This window comes from Chroicocephalus ridibundus, chromosome 1 (genome assembly GCF_963924245.1).
Source record: "Chroicocephalus ridibundus chromosome 1, bChrRid1.1, whole genome shotgun sequence".
In the NCBI taxonomy this organism is placed as follows: domain Eukaryota; kingdom Metazoa; phylum Chordata; class Aves; order Charadriiformes; family Laridae; genus Chroicocephalus; species Chroicocephalus ridibundus.
The window spans coordinates 25,813,202-25,831,042 of record NC_086284.1 but is presented as its reverse complement, the minus strand read 5'-3'; the positions used below and the strand labels follow the sequence as shown (position 1 = coordinate 25,831,042).

The window sequence follows — 17,841 nt, the reverse complement described above, 5'->3', positions numbered from 1 at the left end:
AAGATTTTTAACTAATTGAAAATAATAGGTTATGCCTGAAAAAGACATTGGAGCTGTAGGTAGGCACGGAATTAAGATCTGAATGTTCCACTTTTTTAAGAGTTAAAAACCAAACCTTATGTGAATTTTGAGGTAGTCTATCTGCGATGAGAGTCAAACTGAACCTTCAGATCTGAACACCTGCAAAGAAGATTTGGAACCAGAGCCTGTGGCTTGAGCCCCTCTTTGTTAAGTGGTCCAAACAATAGCAGCAGCTATGTTCCCTGTTCCCAGCGCAAGCTATTTATGACAATGCCCTTTGTTAAAGGGATTGTTCGAGGGACGGTAAATTACTCTGCCAAGCTTTAGTTATTGAGTCGAACGGAATGAACGTTTTCCTGGCATTTTCATTTACCTTGTCACTTACAAAAGAGACATATAGGTATTGTGATAGTGGGAAGGAGAAGAATAATTAACTCTCGCTAGTCTGTATTCTCAGCGTTGAAAATATGGCTGGATAATCACAGTAGATTCTTTCTCCTGGTGAAGTTGATGTGAGTTTTTTCCATCAGTTTCCTCGCAGAAAGCAGGAATGTGTCCTGTTTAGTGAATTTCAGTCACTTCCCATCTAATTATTTCTCCTGGAGATAAAATAGAAATGCCCTGAAATAAGAAACACATCTCTCAGCAGTGGAGACGATGCTGTAATGGGAAAAATGTACTTTAACTCTTCTGGATTTTAAAGGAGATACCAAAGTACTGCTATTGATATTGAGTGATAAATATATTTTCTAATATTCAACAACATTTGATTAAAATTGTTTAGATAAAAGTAAACAGAAAAGTGATTTGAAGACTTTGTCTATCTTATGTTATGGACAGGGTTAGTCAGTTCTTTTGAGACTGTATGTACAGTTACAATTTCCATACACTGTCTTAAGAGTTCAGATATTAACGTTTTCTTTTTCTTCTCTTGCAGATACAGGCAACCCATTTGTAGAGATGCACAGTGATATACCTAAAATAATACACATGACGGTGGGAAGAGAAATGATCATTCCATGCAGAGTCACAGCACCAAACATTGCTGTTACTTTAAAAAAGGTACCTCAATCCAAGCATGCTATGAAAGTGTTATTGTGGATGATGCGTTTTTTGCTTGTTTGTTTACAACTATTGTAATGCTTTTGAAATATTTCAACAATTTAGTATTTCTTAAACAAGGTTTCTGGGTGGCAGTGTGTTTAGAAAGATTTCAATCCTGGAGGCTTTGTCTCATATCTCACAAAAGGGCTTCATCAAATCTCTTGAACTGGATGGGAGTTTTCTGAAGCAACTTAAGCTTTTCACACTGTTTTATTAAATTGTCACTAACAAAGGTTTCTTAAGCCCAGGAAGGAATTTCTTGTTAGGAGAAGAGATTTCCTCCCACCTCTTCCCCTGCCCTTCCTCCCCTTTCCTCTTCTGTCCTCTGGAACAGGCGGTAAGTGCAGTCCCCGGAGACTTGCTGGGGCTGTACAAGGATCTCACCAAGCCTTTACCCTGCCTCACTCCCACCAGCGACTTTGCTGCTTCCTTTTCCAGATAGTGCGCTTATTGTCAGGCAGGGGACAGCTTCTTTTTGTAAGGAAAAGTGCAGAGTTTGAGATGGTGGGGGCAGTTTTAGAAAATCTAGACATTTTTGGTGTTCTGGGGAAAACATTTATTTCCTAGGTTCTTTGAGAGTTACATGTAGGCTGTAGTAAAGTGCTTGGTATCAAGACAGAATGGTGCTGCTTTTTTTTACGGTTCCTTTTTTGGCTTAAAAATTAGGTGGAAGTGCTAGTGATGTTTTGTTTCTAAATACGGGGAGTTCTGTACGTAGTGGCATAAATGTTCATCATTGTTACATGGAAAAGAAATTTGTCTTTTTATAGAATAACATGTAATTGCCAAACAATCATAGAATCATAGAATTGTCTAGGTAAGAAGGGATCTTTCAGATCATTGGGTCCAACCATCAACTTAACACTGACAAAAAACATCACTAAACCTTATCACTAAGCACTATGTCTACCTGTCTTTTAAATACCTCCAGGGGTATACCTCCCTGAGCAGCTTGTTTCAATGCTTGATAACCTTTTCAGTGTAAAAATTTTTCCAATACCGCCATAAGATTCTTATCTAGATCAATACAAATCTTTGATTCTTTATTGACTATGGAGTTTTACACCATCCACAGATTTGATCCTGTGTTTTAACTTGCCCTAGAGGTTTACAAATTCTATCCAGCACTGCTTTGCTAATATACATACTGATTTTGCCTCCTGTTTTCCACCTGTTAAATCACATGCAAGAAAGAAAACTGCAGAGAAAAGAAAGTAATCTGACCTAGGACACCTTGTGTGTGTGTGTACACACACATGCGCGCGCGCACACACACACACACACACAGAGTTCTCCTGCAAGAAGTGCACCAGGGGTGGATGATGCACAAGATTCTGTGGCTCTAGAATCAAAACTAGGTGAGGAAACATCCATCTATAGGGTGGATGTTGTAAAGTGGGAACTTATTTGGGCAGTATATTGTCGCACCTGAAATCTCAGAATATTAAATTCCTAACTGAGAAAATTCCTGTCAGGTTTTTGTCTTATTAAACAATATAAAAATATTTTTTTTCTCCTTATTTGGAGAAGATTGAGACATATATCTACTCTCTTTTTGTCATATTGACTTGTCTTTAGCTTGGATTTGCGGTGTAAGATGCATCTTTACACCATCAAAACCAGATATAATACTCTGGGAAGGAGAAAGAGGAGCTGGAGCCAAGTCTTGAAAGAAAGGATTGGTTGCTTACATGTTTTGCATTCCAGGAAAAATAAATGTGTTCCCTAATTCATCCCAGAATTTCCTGAAGTATGTAAGCTACAATGCATTACATCATATCTTACTTTATCTATCATCTGTGACACCCGTGTATGAAGATTCCAGCAAGTTTTTGCTCACAGAGCAATTAAGAGATGTGTTAAATGCATTTTACAGCTGCAGGCAAACTACTTCTGGAGAGCGGGCAAAAGCTATTCTGTGTTTTCCATTTAGCAATAAAGGAAGAAGTCAGTGTCCTCATAATGCAATCCTCTGCAGCTGGAAAGAAAATCCCAGAATTAGAGTCATTAGATTCTGCATTATATATTGCCAGGAAGTAAAAATACGGAATATTTTTTGGTAATCTATCTCTTCTGAAAGGACTCGTTGAGACAGTTGCATGAGCACTGCCTCCATCACTTTTTTTCCTGTGCCGTGCTGCTTCTTATTATCAGGAGACCAACATGGGGAAGGTTTAATGTCCGTCTTAAACACTACAAATGATTTTTTTACTAAAACAGCATCTTTACCTTAGTCCTTTTGAGATACCGTGCTGCTCTAACTTCCAGGCTGAACATCTGCACAAGTTGTATTCTATAGCATGGTAATCATACACAACACAGGAGGAATCTTAAAAATTAAGAAGGTAACAAAACAGGGATCAGGAAATGGGGTTGGAGCTTTTCATTCCTGTTTCAAATCCAGCCTTCAGGTTCTGTTATAATTGCAACAGCTGACGGTCCTTTCTCTTCTTCATCATATGAAGACCTGTGAAATCAATTGATAGTGTTGCTTAATAGACATTTGCTAATGCTTAATAGACAGATAACCAGAGCCTCTGAAACCATCATTCCTACCAATGTGACTCTGGCAGGCTGATTCAAGATCCCTAAAATAAGATAAACCTTATTGCAACTAAGGTACGCACTTCTCTTGCCTCTTCATTTCCTCTTATCTTGCTAAACAGAGAAAGCATCACCTTTTGGTACAATGGTTTGATCCCTCTGTTTACTCTCCTTTCGGATTCTCTGTCATAAACTCAACAGCGACATTTGCAGGAACAGAAGTAAATAAACTTCAGCATAAGGAATAAAAAGAGGGGAAAAAAACCCCCAAGGATGTTGAGAGTGACCCACCTGGACAGTCTGAATTCTTAATAATGCCATCTCAACCTTGCCAAATTAATGGAAGGGGAAACATGAAAGAAAAGACAAGCATTCAAAACTCTAATGCACATTTTTACTATACTTTCAGCTGGCTCTTTCCAATACAATCTGCTTCTGGAGATGTGGAGAACCACAGCTTGCCTATATACGTATCTTGATCATACGTATATACCCAAAACCTTGTGATAGTACTGTGTTAATGCCAGCGGGTACCAAAAAGGTTCAGTGGTTGGTGCTGAGCAAAGAAGGAGGCGCAGCCTATACCAAAAGAAACTGAAGTCTAGTTTGAAATTAAGTACAAAGAAGGTAAAAGGCCAAGACTCCACTGGGAGCCACAGCGATGTGGTTCATGCAGATAAGTATGTAGACAGTAAATTCCATGTTTACTGCAGCTGTCACAACAAATTGATTCTTTGAATGCCTCTGACTATCTGCTGGTACCCATCTGTAAGCTATTATTTTAGCTGGATTTATCCCCTCTCTTCTGCTTCAGTGGAAATCTCACTGTTCCGGCACTATGTTCCTTCACAGGTTTTCTACTTCTCTCTGTGATGACCAAGGGCCAAGTTTTTTGGCAAGACCATGAACTACGTTGGCCTTGCTCGGTGTGGGGGATGGACCAGATGACCTCTGGAGACCCCTTCCAACCTAAATTATTGTGTGATTCTGGGATCCCCTGTCCTGTACCATCCATGATGTGATCATCATGGTGATGATGCCATGTCTCTAGGTGGTGGCCTGGAAGCTGGTTTAGGGCAGAGCAAAGCAACTGCTCTTTTTTGAGAGTGGGAAACAGGTCATCTGAACCAGTGGGGTTGGCGGAGGAGAACACTGTGGAGGAGAGCTGGGCAATGAACTGAAGCAAGTAAGGAAAGAGCGTAGAGCTGTGAAGGGCTGTGATGGTCAGCCCCAGCCACTGCCCTTGGCCTCTTCTGAGACGAAGTCCTGGTGTTTCCACACTCTGAAATTTGTTGCAGTTTCTTGTTTCCCTGACTTACTGAGAGACCAGCCGTGCCACAGTGGTCTTTTGCTAGTCATAGACTTCAGTTTTCTAAAGTATTCCATACAGTAAACTAAAAATGTTGATTTATGTTTTTGTATGTGATTGCATGCAACTTTTTAGTCTCAAAGCTGCAAAAACTACACAAAAATATGTAGCTCTAGCTGTTTTTGAAAGGTATCAGGTGAGTACACTGTGCAGGCAAAGATTTGCCTCCAGGGCAGGTGAGCCTGTTGGATACACAGACAACGGACAACATTCGGTGTTGCAGAACAAGATCATATTTATAAACACTTCATTTCCAAGACCCGGACACTTCCTGGGTCTTTTGGTTACTTTTCCTTTCCTGGAATAAGGCTAATACAAATTCAGTAATCTATCAATTAATTACTTAATGTGAAGTGAAAGCATTCCCTGGGAAATGTCAGTCTAGGGAGGCTCTGAAGTCTGACTTGACTCCCTCTTCATGGTATATATGAAAACCTATAGAGGAATACGGTCAGAAGTAGTTTGGTTTCCACCAAAGTAGCAAGGGGTTAAATCCAGTTGAAGCCCTTGAAAGCATAGCCATGAACTGGTTAAACAAAAGCTTGAATATTTGTTTTATTTAGAACAGAAATGGCAACAGAGCTCTTAGAGTCCAAGATTTTGTTGAATGGTAGCCAGCAGGCTATAATGTAATGGGCTTTACTTGTGTGTGTGTGTGTGTGTCTGTGTGTGTGTGTAACACACACTTCCCCTGTGATTTGCATGCTTATTATAGCATCTTATCAGCTGTTGTAAAGATAAGGAATTCTACCACGGCATTTTGTGCTCTGCAATTATTGTTCGTTTGATTCATCGTGCACTTCTGGCAGAGGAAATAGCGTGAGATGAGTGGAGGTGATCTCGCGGGCAGCTTTTGGTCAGTGCTGAGCAGGCAGCGTCGAGGGTGCCGTGTTTTGGAGAGAGGCTGTGCCACGCAGGAAGGTGCCAGCCAGACACGTTTCCTCCAGTCCCTGGCAGCCGCCCACGCTGGCTTTGGCTGTAGGAAGGAGAGGGCTGGCCAGCGTACAAGTCCTCTGCTCAAATAACGGGGAAGAAAGAGATGAAGGGGGGATAGTGAGGCTGGGTGCACAGGGAGAGGTGATGGGCTGCGAGGTGCTTAGTTGACCCAGAGGTCTTTGCACTAATTCACTCAAACTCTGCTATATGCTATCTTTAAAAATATGTTATTTTTTACCATAAAATCAGGCTTTATAAAAGCAGAGACACATCCAGGCTTTGTACTTGTGGCTGATCTCTGTGTTATCCAAATGGTGGCATTTATTCCATCAAGAAGGTGTAACAAAAAAAACATGATGCGAAAACAAGAGGGCTTGTCTGACCTGCAATGCCTGTGTCATGCTTTGCCTTTTCAGGGTTCTCTTGATACCTTATTAAAATGGGGCTTAAAATGCAAATGATCCTAATATAAAATATAATTTGTACTGCTGACAAAGTGAACACTTGATCCCAAGTGGCAATATTTTAGTCAGTATTAGATTTCAAGTCTTAAGTTTAAAAACACCTGATGGCTTTACACCAATTACTTGTTGGGCCTTCAACTTCTGAGGGATTTAGAAGTGCCAAATTTTTAAAATGTGCTGAATACTTTTTCTGTGGAAATGTGATGTATTTAGTGTTTCAAGATGCCCTTTCAAAATCTCTAGTCAATATGACTTTCCTCATTCAGTATGATCAGTAGTTCTTAATAACAGTGGCCAAGGAAGCTTTGTACCTTTAAAATTTGCACGTCATGTTGTATGTAATGACCTAGAGATATGTACTCTGTGACCTGTCGACTTTGAAACAGCCATTCATGTCCTTAAATTTTTATTTTATTTTAACAAACCTGTCCAGTCCTTTAGACAACATAAACGTGATAAGCATCAGACTGAATCCTGGCAGGAATTTGTTAAAGGCACAAAATGACAGCAAATTAAGTCCATTTGTCACCTCCATTGAAAAATGTGTATTTGTGTCCCAGTGGTGAAACCAGGATACTTAATTGCAAAGGTTTGCCAAGATGAGCACTTTAGCTGCCAACCAGGAGCCAACAGAATAGCAGCCCAAGCGCTGAGACTAATGATAGCGTCGATCTATTGTGTCATAAATTACATCCTGTTATAAATAATGAAATCTTGGAAACAAATAAAACATTCACATTCTTCACCCCGATTTTTTTCCTCTATTTTGTGATGAAAATGTGACTTGAAAAATCTGCGTAATTAAATGGCATCCTTTCTACTTTGATTGGCATTTTTTAGGGCATTTTTTCCCCCATTCCTTTTTATTAAGCTGCTTTGATTCGTGAGTGGCATGAGCATGAGCTGTTTTTATGACACATGTTTGACACTTCCAGATTCCACGAGAAACCCTAATTCCTGATGGCAAGACAATAATCTGGGACAGCATGAAAGGCTTCAGAATACCTAAGGCAACCTACAGATTCATAGGGCTCCTGAGCTGTGAGACAACTGTCGGTGGACACAAGTATAGCACTAAGTACCTAACTCACCGAGAAAGTAAGTGGTGTTCTCCACTCCCCATCCTTCAGAGAGCACTTTGCCCTGGTGACGTTATTCATTTTTCTTTCTCCTTGTCACACGCAGCCAACACAATTTTTGATGTTCAGTTAAGCACCCCACGTCTCGTCAAGTTGCTGAGAGGAGACAGCCTGGCAATTAACTGCACTGTCACCGCAGCCTGGAACACCAGAGTGCAGATGACATGGACTTATCCTGGAGAGGTGAGTGCTGCGGCTGAAATGAAGAATCCAGGGGTTCCCATAGATCACACTGCATCTGGCATCCTGGGAGGAATTTTGCCTCGAAATGCTTGCCGTTGTTCGCATTCCATCGTTTTGACCCTTGCTGACATGTCTTTAGAGGCTTCTTTTTTTTCTTTCTGGTGCTTAATTGAATAAGTAAACATGTTTACACAATGTACTCTGGTTATATTGCATAATTGCGAGCGAACGCTAGAGTTGTTTCGTCCCTGGGAGGTTCTTTTCAACTTGGAGAAATGGTAGAAATTTATCACACGGTCCCAGGCAGGGACTCTCTCTTGTGACAAAAAAGTTTTCAGCGAGGCTGTCTTTCTGAACACATTCATTTCAAAGACTGGCAGACAGTCAGGCACCCAACTCGAGCGTGTTTAGAAAAGATATTTTGATTTAGCTAGCCAAAATCTCATTTGTTAAGTGTCATATGAACAATCCTCTTGTTTTGACAACTACAGGAACGATCTTGAATGTGCTTCTCCTCCCCCCACATTGGGAGCATCCTCATAAATATTTGTCGCTTACAGAATAACTGCCAGGGAGTCCGTGTAAAGCTGATAAGAAATTTGACATTAGTTTAAGGTTTACAACTCCCATTCCTTTCATGTCAGTTTGATTTATGCTGGCGATTCAAGTCAAGATCATTTATTATGTCACTCATTGTGCCTAATCACAAGCTAAAATTATGATTACATTACATAGGGAAGATTAATGCAGCCATTTCTTGCATACTGTAGCCATTTTTTCCTTGGCATTTTTTCACCTCCGAAATAAACAACTTAGCAACAAGAAATGCTCCAAATATATTGTATTGCTCATTGCTCTCTTACCAAGCCCTAGCCGGGCACCGCACTTGTGAAATTCTACTTTGTGGTTATTTGGATGGTAACCGAAGGGTGCTCAGTGTTTATAAGACACCAACGATGTCCTGGGTTAAATAAACTTTGAGGCCAAAGGCTGAGGGGGAGTTGCAGGAAATAACTCCTCAGACTCACATTATCTTCAGTTCCACCCTGTTATTCCCTTGCCAAATCTAGTCCCTTTTCCGTCTATAGCATTTCCAGAATTCTCCCCTTCTTGTCTTAATGAGCCCTTCTTCTATATGTCTGCTGCCTATGGACACTGAATCCAAGCACCAAACTTTGTGCCTGTGGCTCCGGGAATTTTTAAGAGCAATCTTGGACAAGAGCAATGGGGAGCCAGACGTGTTGGTATGGCAAGTTATACAGAAAGGATGATCTGTAAAGAACTATTGGATGCACTTAAAACTTTGTTGAAGATAAGAATGAATTGCCATATAATGTTACTTATAATTTTTATTGTTGACCCTCTGGAAACGGTAGGTGTCTTTTGCATGTCTGCGTTGTACAGAGCGATCCGGATTTTTTTATTAAGGTATGGTGGCAGTACAGTACAATAAAAATCTTAATAATCATTAAAATTGGTTTGATTAAGCTCTTTCTTGTTCTTTTTTGCTTTTATAGGCAAGGAAGAGAGGTTCTGTAACGCAGCGCATTGACCAGAAGAATACAGAAGCCAATATTTTTTACAGTATCCTCGTTGTTGACAGAGTGCGCGATATTGATAAAGGCCAGTATACCTGCCACGTGAAGAGCGGGCCATCAATCAAAGCTGTTAACACAACGGTCATTGTTTATGGTAAGAAATGTTGCAGATGTGTAGAATACTGAATGCCCATGTACTAAGGTCAGTCATATGATAGCTTGACATAAAGTGGAAGTTAAATTGTAGTGCATTCATCATTGGTAGAAAAAGGAGGGAAATAAGAGAGAATATGTGCCTTTTCTTCAGTGGCTGTTTTGTATTGTTAGCAGTAGACGCGTTAATGTTCATTTAGATCACCCTTGTCTGCTAAATACTGTGATGACCCTGTCCTCAGTCAGTTCTGGCAGCAGCAATCAGTTAAACTATAGTTTGCAAAAAAAATAAAAATAGATGTACAAGCTGAATTTAAATAGAAGAACCCCACTTCCTCTTCTACGGTACTTATTCATTGGTTTTAATGAAAAATGAAGAAGAAATAGATACACTAGCTCTACATGGAGCAGGTAGCTGCTAGACCATTCCAAAAAATGAAGCAAGCACAAGATACTGCAACTCATTGTTGTCGTTTTACAGTGGGAGCCTTAAACGAGTTCCCTGTGGTCTGCCTGGGCCTTCTGTGAGATCTGGAAATTCCTGGTGTTGTTTCAAATTTATTTGAATTAGGACTTTTCTGCATTGGGACTCTACCTTCTTTGTGGCATCCTGTTACAATCAGGACTGTCCCAGAAGCTTTGGAGCATCATTGGTATTAAAGACCAAGCAGTTGGTGGGTGTCTTCTACAACAGATGACTCCTGGACAGAAAATTGATTTATTCTGTGTTTTCACTGGTCTACCTTTTCTCTGTCATCTGGAAGTGTGGACTAAGCACCCTGTGTTGGTATTCTTAAACAGTATTTCCATGTATTTTCTCTGTTTAAACCTTGGACTAAGTCACTGGGAACGCAAGATGAACCATAATATCCACTTAATATATTTTTAAACAGATAAGGCTGAAGCTGTCAGAAACTGAGTTTTAGATTAAAATTAAAGTCAGAGAATCTGGACTCTTACTCGCATAAGCAACCCCACCTATGGGATACCCACATTAGAAAGAGCCTGTGTGAATAAGGGTTTGCAGAATCAGGGTTGTGTCTTTAAGTATAACCTTACCGGTGTAATTAAACTACTGGTTTGTCTCATGCATGTTATGTTCAATATATGTGGCAAGTGTGATTAAATATTGCACTTGTTTATAGATATCCAACATCCTTGGGCAGTCCATAACGTGAGTAAATATTGTACCACAAGTACTATCTGAAGGACACTCAAACAATTTTTCCTGTTTTGAAAGTTTTATTTTGCTTAAGTGCATTTTGGAAAAAACAATTTTTTTTTTTTCAATATATTGTACAAATAGTCTGTTTTATTGCCTCTGGTTAAACCCATCAACTTGCCAGAGAGTTTGAAATACAGGGCAGTACAACTGGAAAAGAACAAATTCCAGCAGGTTGAGATTGTTCCAAAGAAGTGATAAAGATTTGTTTGTTTGATGAAACAGCTGTTTACCAATGATACAGAAAGTTTCAGCTTTTTCCTTTGCTGTTTCTCTGAAGATCCCCTAAATCCTCTCTGGCAGAATATTTTCTTTTGGAACATTCATTGATTCTTGGCCTTCAGCGGTGGAGAGGTCATCTGCTCCTCTAGTTCTGTTTCCCACGTACCGTGAACCACCTTATCTCTTTTGTGTTGAAACCAGTGCCTTTTTTTCTGACTGAAGCACAATATGAATTTTGGCTAGAGCATATCTTCTCCAGGCAGATTCGTGGCCTGGGAACTGTGTCTCAGTTTCTTGTATATTTGTGGTATTCTTCTCTATATTTTATAGATCTATTTAGGGTTTTATTCTTGCTGCTGCCATGTGGGAACACGAAAATTATTAAAGATAATTTTCATTTGGGCTCCTCTTTTCTTTAGTAGAACAACTCTTTTTGCAGGTTGCAAATCAGTAATATAGGTGCACTCTTTTTCTTTGTTTAAGATAAAATGTTCATTAATTTGAAGCGTCGAAGAAAAACTGCACTGGAGGCTGTAGCTGGAAGAAAATCCTATCGTTTGTCAATGAAAGTGAAGGCGTTTCCCTCTCCAGAGGTTATATGGTAGGACACCAGTTACTTCCACATATGCACACTGGACCTCTTCTTAGATGAAAAAGAATACCTTGGTATAATATTCAAATAAGACCCCTTGAAATGGCAACAAACTGGAGACAAGATGGGTGGGAAGTTTTGTTGGAGGTTTCAGGACTGTCCTGGGTTTTAACAATAATATTCTACGAGAATGTTACCTCCATTTTGCAAATGCAAAAAAGTGGTCTGGAAAGGTTAAAGCTTGGATCTTCAAATATGTTAGATATGCCTCCTGTTCAAATCAATGGACGCTCTACAGCTAAATATCGCTACCAGCCTTGACTGAAGTGTTGCGTCCAACTTCACTCACACCTAGATATGAGACCTGAACTTGCATTTTGCAACTTTAATTAAAATAACTGACTGAGTTGAGTCATACAGACATGCACTACTAGAAAAGCAATGGAAGTTGGTTTTATTATGTGGTGATCTGCAGGTTGTGGATCTACTTTATTGACTGGAGCATTGACTTTGGCTCACGTATACTGTGCTAAGAAATCTTTTGAACAGCTTTTTGTATTAACCCAAACCACTTTTATATAAAACAATGTTATCTATTCATGATCTCACTATTTTTTTTTTTGTTTAAATCATTTTAAATACCAGTAGCTCTGGCTCAATTCATTACACTTTAACAAAGGCTCTATGACAAGACTGATTAAGAAAACAAACCATACACACATGAACAGTGAGAGTTCATGTTACTCACAGCCAGCAATTACTTTTGCTCCAAACATTTTGTTTTGTTTTACAAAACCCTTACATTTGTAGTTCCAGATGGAAAATTAAGGGGCAAAAGTGGGGCCGATGCTGGCCATTTATACAGTATTTTCTGTTTCTTTAATGGTGGAGCTTGTTGGCTACACATACAGATACAAAGCTTCTGAAATAGAAAAAATTCCGCTTAAACCAGAATTTAAAAAAATTTTTTATTTATCACTGTGAGGTTGGTCAAAAACTGGAACAAATAGTCGAGAGAGGTTGTGGAGTCTCCATCTTTAGATATGTTAAAAACTAGACTGAAAATGGTATTGGGCAACTCGCTGAACTTATTTTGGCCAGGGGGCTGGACTAGGCGATCTCCAGAGGCCCTTTCAGCCTCAACGGTTCTGCGGCTCTGTAAAATACAGATACAGTGAAATGCCTAAATCCATAGTCCTTAGACCCAATTGTTAGTGCTCCTCTTATAACTGTAAGAGTTTTCTGTAAACATTTACTAAAACTTGTGAATCATTTCAACGAAGTCCATCATCATAGTGAAACTCTGTTGCACTCTTCTTCTAACATCATGTCAACCTTCATATAGCAACCTACCAAGATGTGCTTTACGCTGCATTTTAGACTTTGAAGAAAAATGTTGTGCTTCTTCAGGAATCTGTGTGTGAACAACAGTTAGTACTTTCCATGTTGATTTTCTGTTATCTTTAAAAACATTCACCTGATAGCAGGATATCTGATTCTTAAGTGCTTATCTAATCTACTTACTCTTCCTCTTCCTAAAATCCCAGCTGTGCTTAGGCTACTGTAATACTTTGTCCCAGGATGTATACTGAGGTCATAAAGAAATGGTCAGTGCTGGATGATGCAACTTTATTTGTGCAAATGACTTAGGCAAAATGGTTGTCTTGTAGACTAAATAGCGGCACAAGCATGGAAAACTGGGATCTTCAGAGACAGAGTTGCAATTTTCAGCAACTCTCGAATATTATATAGCCCTGTCAGATCCTAATCAATTTCAATATATAGAATGGTATTCTCCAAAGTTCTTTATAAATATCAGCAATCTTACTTGTAAGGGAAGAATAAGCCTCTGGTAAACAAAATCTCAGACTCTAAATTGAGTCCTTGCCCAAAGATCGAGAAATGTTTTGAAGTGAAATAATGCAGGCAGTTTAAGCAACACGACTTTTCAACACTTTTGATTTCTGGAATTCTTTTAAACAGGTTAAAAGATGGGCTACCTGCTGCTGAAAAGTGTGCCCGGTACATGATTAAAGACTATTCCTTAATCATCAAGGATGTTGCTGAGGAAGATGCTGGAAACTACACTATAATATTGAGCATACGGCAGTGGAACTTGTCGAAGAATCTTACGGTCACTCTTACAGTAAATGGTAAGTTTATGGCATGTTCCCACGCTTTTCCTGAACGTGTAAACGCTAAGTTTTCATTGAGCTAGATTTTCATTGATCTTGCACAGTTCAGATCATTGTGGGTTTTCTTACTGGCTTTCATGCACCCAAACCCAAGCCCCATATGCGGGGTGACAGACCTGTCTTGGAATCAGAAGACAGACATTGGTTTTCATTAGAAGGGTTTCTGTCTTCCACGGTCACGTACTTGCTTCTGATGACTTAAATGTGTTACTAACCACCCATCTGACTTGACTTAGGCCTGCTGCTTTCCTTTGTTCTCCTGGGGATTTTTCTTATTACTCACCCTGCAGGAATGTAGTATTTTCATGATCATGCAATACACTGGAAATGAGCTGGTTTTAATCACTTTCCAATTTTTACGCTTTGCAGTGAAACCCCAGATATATGAAAATGCCGTGTCATCATTCCCCGATCCCAATCCGTATTTACTGGGCAGCAAACAAGTGCTGACATGCACAGTGTATGGTATTCCTCAGCCTAAAATTACATGGATGTGGTATCCCTGTAGACAAAACCATTCCAAAATAAGGTAGGACATCTTTCTTACTTCTATTTAGTATGTCTTCCCTTACTATTACACTTAAATATTTACTATTTTACAAGAATAAAGCTTGTCATGACCATTGCTTAGTTAATAGAGTATGTATACTTTCAGTCAATGTATTTTTTAGTAACCGTGTATGCACAATGCAATTTTTTTTTCTGCATCATTATTTGAAAACGGAGGGCAGAGTTGTTATTTTGTATTGCTAGTTAGGTTTATTTATAGTTCACTACTATTCATGCATGCAATGAATGTCCAAAGGCGATAACTGCTTTTTAATTCTTATAAGTGAAGACTTATAGACAATGTCTTGCAAAGTTCACATGCTTTCTCTTGGAGGAGATTTCCGTGCTTTCCTCCATGCACAGTGATTCCCCTGTGTGGCTTCTTCTGAAATTCAACAGAAATCCTTTATGAAGGTCAAATCTTTTTTATGATACGTTGACTCATAGATTCAGTTCAGCAAGCCAAATGTGCCCAGTATTCTCCAGATGATATTTCAACAGGGTAAAATATAAATGGCAACATACAAGCTTACTTGATGCTGATGAGGCGCTTAACTAATCCTCTTTTATATTTAAGCTTTCTTTTGAACTCTCTTTCTTACAATTACAAGTTTTTGTGTTGACTCATTTATCCAAAGCTCTTCATGAATCAGGAAATCTGACACAATCTTAATGATTAACACTCAACCTCCACAATGGCATTAGCATTAAGCTACTATTGGAGGCTTCAAACATGCAAGGTATTTGGATCACAGCACAACGAAGATATTTAAAAACCTAACAAAAGTTTAGGAACCAACATTTTCTCAGTTTCAGTTGAAGTTAATCATTTTACATAGAGTTTAACTTCTCTAATGTTTTCATTGAATTGGGTTTTAGTGCCAATCCAGCCAAACATTTAAGCACATGCTTAATTGCAGGGATACAAGACACCCTATTCAATTATGGAAGACAAACACCTTATTTCAAATTGAGGGTGCTTTGTGGTCAGTGAGGGCGTGGTCAGCACTTCCTAGAGCATAGTTTTTCCAATTGCTTTGGGATTATTCTAATGGGTGGCTTTCTGTGCCCTTCTCGCCAAGAGGTGGCACTAGCAATCTCTCCTTTTGCTCGAATAGGTATAACCTGAAATTCTCCATTTTGAGAACAGGTGAGGGCTGCATTTCCTCTATCTGTTACGTTAACTTCGAAGGACGAGTTGCAAAATTCTGAGTAGTTTTACTTATAAGTGCAAGGTGTAAGAGAAAAGAAATCACAACCTCTTTTAAATAAAGAAACCCTGTGAAAGGCGTATATGAAGATTTTCAATCTTTTAGTTTCTTTCAAGTGCTTATACATCTGGGCATACGCTGGATTGAAATCATGGTGTGGCACTGATAAAACAGTTGGTTCTTCTTTGGGAGGTGGGGTGGTGCTAGTCCATTGTCAAGTATTTCCTTCTGTTAACAAGCACAGATCTGCACGACAGCAGAGGAGAGCGTGTCATCAGAAATAGAAATTAATATCCGCAAGCAGGTGTTTAATAATGCGCTAGACTCAATCAAATGCTAATTAGAAGCGTGTTCGAGCAGGTGATCAAAGGAGAAATGTAACCATTTGAATCAGCTACTGGCTCTGTTACAAGGTTGTTTCCAGACTTGCTTCCAAATTGCCTTCATAATTGTTCTGTGACAATTCTCTTTAACCCCCTCCCCTTCCTTCTCCTTTGAACGCTTATTGAAGAAGTAGTCTGGAGAACGCCATTTTTAATGCTTTGCCTAAGAGGAGTGGAATGAATCCCTCTGAATAATGTGATGTTAGTTAACTATTGCAGAAAGGCAGAAATACCTGAATAACCGCATTTTGTCTCCTGCTCTGGGAAAGGAGCAGGGTGGACTACAGCAGCTGGCATGGCTGATGTCTGTGCCAATTCAGGTGTTCTCCCTGAAGAACTGGAGAACCCTTTAATCCCACCTATTTCACTATACCTTCCTTTTTGTGTGATGGGAGGTTTGCCTAAACAACAGATTTAAGCTGTGTGTACCTTGTTCAGCAGCTCAAAAACGTATCTTATTTTCCTATGATGGCATTTCTTTGGATTTTCCTGCCCAACATAAAGTTTCCAAGGCTAATGTGTCACTCCGTTTGTGCTCAAATAGTGCCTATTTCTGTGCACAGATGTACCTTGTACCTTAAGTTGATAAACCCGTACAGTTTACCATTATTCAGTGTATGGGAGTAGGGATTCTCATCAAGTTTCCGAGTCCCATACCACTGGCCAGAGCCCACACTCTGAGTAAAAAGAAGCTGTCACTGCAAAGACTTTGCAGTTCACAGATCTGTTTACTTCAAGATTTATATGTGTGCTTAACTTTACATCACTTGAGTACCATCACTGCAAGCTGGGGAATGACGCATAATGCATAAATTAGATGGTTTTGTTTTCAAAGGACTCTTGCCTACGGGCAACTTAATAGAAACCATTAGGTTATCTAACTGCTTCTTTCAATTTCTGTTCTAGACAGTATTTCTGTTTAAAAGATTTAAAAATACCTAAAAATACCTCAGTGGATTCCATTCCTTTTCTTTTTAAATAAAATGCAGATATATTTTAATGCTTTATGATTAATACAATCAATTTGCATAACTCTCCTTTCTACATCATTCAGGCCACTAACAGGAGGCCAGCCAAATTAAAGTTTCCATAGATTCCTGGTAGCAAATAATAATAATAAAAAAAAGTTGTAAAATTGCTCAACAAATTTGACTTTTTGGAATGTGGAGAGACCAATGTAATTAAAATTCTCTGATCTTTATTTGCTGTTAAAATTGCTTTACTTAAACCGAGTCTATTGCCATTAAATAACCTTTTGTTAGCTAGCTATCTAACGAGGGATTCTGATGCTCAACCCAGCAAGGAAACATAAAATAGTCAAGAAAAACTGTCTGGGGTAAAATATAATGTTTTGGAGGGGTTTTTTTTTTCAAGCTTATGCAGAACTAGTAAATTCAGAGAAGGCAGGCAAAAGACAGCAGAAGATGCAATGAGAGTTAAAATAAAATGCATTTTATTTTTTCTTAATTTTTTCTTAAATGACTGAGAAACTCCTTTTCCAGTGCTATCTTACTCCAGCTTACGCTGCTGCTCTGTAGCAGACACACACACTCCCAGGCTGGGCAGCTCCCGGTTGCTCAGTGGATATGGCAGAGGACAGCCTGTGGGACGCTTGTCCTGCAGTGTCCATCAGCCTCCTTGCCCTCTTCCTTACCACCCCGGAGTTGTTGGTTCTGGCTTTGTTTTCGCTCAGGTTGGGTTATCAGCGGAGGGGCAGCCAGTGTCAGGGCTTGCTGAGGAGCTCCGGAGCCAGCCAGGCTGGGCTCCACCTAAACCCCATCAGCTCTGAGGCTGCAGAATGAGCATCCGCATGCTGGGAACATGCTTGATGCTAATGGTTCTTGACCTGAATCTCTTCAGCAGATTTGTGTTTATCTTAAACTGGTCTGGCAGACATTGCCAAGAAAGGCATGTGGGATATTAGTATTGCTCAGTGGAGGCACTGATTTCTTCAGCGGTTGTGCAGCATCATTTGGAGGCAGTTTCTCTTTCTGGACATTTCCACGTAGGGAGTTC

The 17,841-nt window shown here is 39.5% G+C and overlaps 1 protein-coding gene across 2 annotated transcripts in view; it reads left to right on the top strand.

Annotated features, from left to right (window-relative positions):
• FLT1 (fms related receptor tyrosine kinase 1) overlaps positions 1–17,841 on the top strand; it is a 113,034-nt gene that overhangs the window by 25,269 nt on the left and 69,924 nt on the right. For both annotated transcript variants that reach the window (XM_063331892.1, XM_063331902.1), the window contains exons 4-10: positions 959–1,083; positions 7,374–7,536; positions 7,624–7,760; positions 9,278–9,452; positions 11,379–11,496; positions 13,471–13,640; positions 14,052–14,211. In XM_063331892.1, the coding sequence (XP_063187962.1) occupies positions 959–1,083; positions 7,374–7,536; positions 7,624–7,760; positions 9,278–9,452; positions 11,379–11,496; positions 13,471–13,640; positions 14,052–14,211 (1,048 nt within the window). The remainder of the gene's footprint in view (positions 1–958; positions 1,084–7,373; positions 7,537–7,623; positions 7,761–9,277; positions 9,453–11,378; positions 11,497–13,470; positions 13,641–14,051; positions 14,212–17,841) is intronic.